The following is a 1081-nucleotide window of genomic DNA, read 5'->3' as shown; positions in this document are numbered from 1 at the left end:
GACCCCTTTTTCATCATTCTGCTTCATTCTATCTCTATTCTCCCACTCTGCAGAATCTGTTAGTTCAATCTCTAACGTTCTGCTCTCTCTCTACCTTTTCTGTGTTTTTCAATCTACCCACATTTTGCCTTCGTATTGTTGGTTAATATATTTGTTGGCTCCTGATCTTTGAACTTCCAGATCAGTGCCTTTTGCACCATCTTTTTTTTTCTCCCACAATGTTTTCATTTGATCACTGCTGCACTTTATGATGTGCGGCTGTTAAACTACTGCTCATTTACCGTCTGAATGCTGAGCAAAACCAAATTTTGTTTAGTATACACAGAATGACAATAAAAGTCGTCTAAGTCTAAACCAGGTTTTTTGTGTCTACTGGGAGTTAATCTCTGTACTAACCCTCGTAGAAGCACTATATATTTCTGACTTTCCTAGTTGGTAACTGAAAGCTATTTGTTTGGTAGACCTTCCAGCAAGCCTCTTCTTGCTGATTCTCTTGCCTGGATTCTGGGTCATCTAGCCTTTCTAGAAACCACTGCTCTATGCTCTATGTCCAGGGGGCATGACCTTAAAGTGACGGCAACGTCCTCGCTAGCCTTAGCCTGTCTAGCGCCATCAGGTATTGGATCAGTCCTTTAGTGACTGGAATCATCCAGGTTAAAAGCTAGTTATTTTTGAAGTTCATCAAAACTTTTAGATATGCTTTTATTTTCCTAAAATTTATTTAAAGTGCACTTCAAAACATCCCCCCTAAGCAAACTGGTACCACCTACCTTTGACCAGTGCTTTTAGAAGAACTGTGTCAAAGTCATCGGCTCCCTCCTGCTTCCCATGGAAAACAGTGATGAGGTCTCTCCTCTGATAAATACTTAGAGCCTGGAAATACAAGCAGAAAGGCAAACAACGTTAGGTCACCTTATGTCACCTTAGCATCATGAATTATCAGCTAATACTATATTATTATCACATAAAAAGAATCATTACTTCAAGCCTGAACCGGCAAAGTTTAAAATGGTAACATGAGTTTCACAGATAAAGCTCAAACTTACAGAAAAGGGAAAGTGTGTGTTTGTGCTTTTTTTGG

General features: G+C 39.4%; 1 protein-coding gene across 1 annotated transcript in view; it reads right to left on the bottom strand.

Annotated features, from left to right (window-relative positions):
• LOC107104313 (transient receptor potential cation channel subfamily M member 4-like) overlaps positions 1-1081 on the bottom strand; it is an 80656-nt gene that overhangs the window by 43219 nt on the left and 36356 nt on the right. The window contains exon 9 of the mRNA XM_015404297.1: positions 771-873. Within this exon, the coding sequence (XP_015259783.1) occupies positions 771-873 (103 nt within the window). The remainder of the gene's footprint in view (positions 1-770; positions 874-1081) is intronic.

This window comes from Cyprinodon variegatus, unplaced genomic scaffold (genome assembly GCF_000732505.1).
Source record: "Cyprinodon variegatus isolate N-32 unplaced genomic scaffold, C_variegatus-1.0 Scaffold1687, whole genome shotgun sequence".
NCBI lineage: Eukaryota > Metazoa > Chordata > Actinopteri > Cyprinodontiformes > Cyprinodontidae > Cyprinodon > Cyprinodon variegatus.
This window is presented reverse-complemented; position numbering and strand designations above follow the sequence as displayed.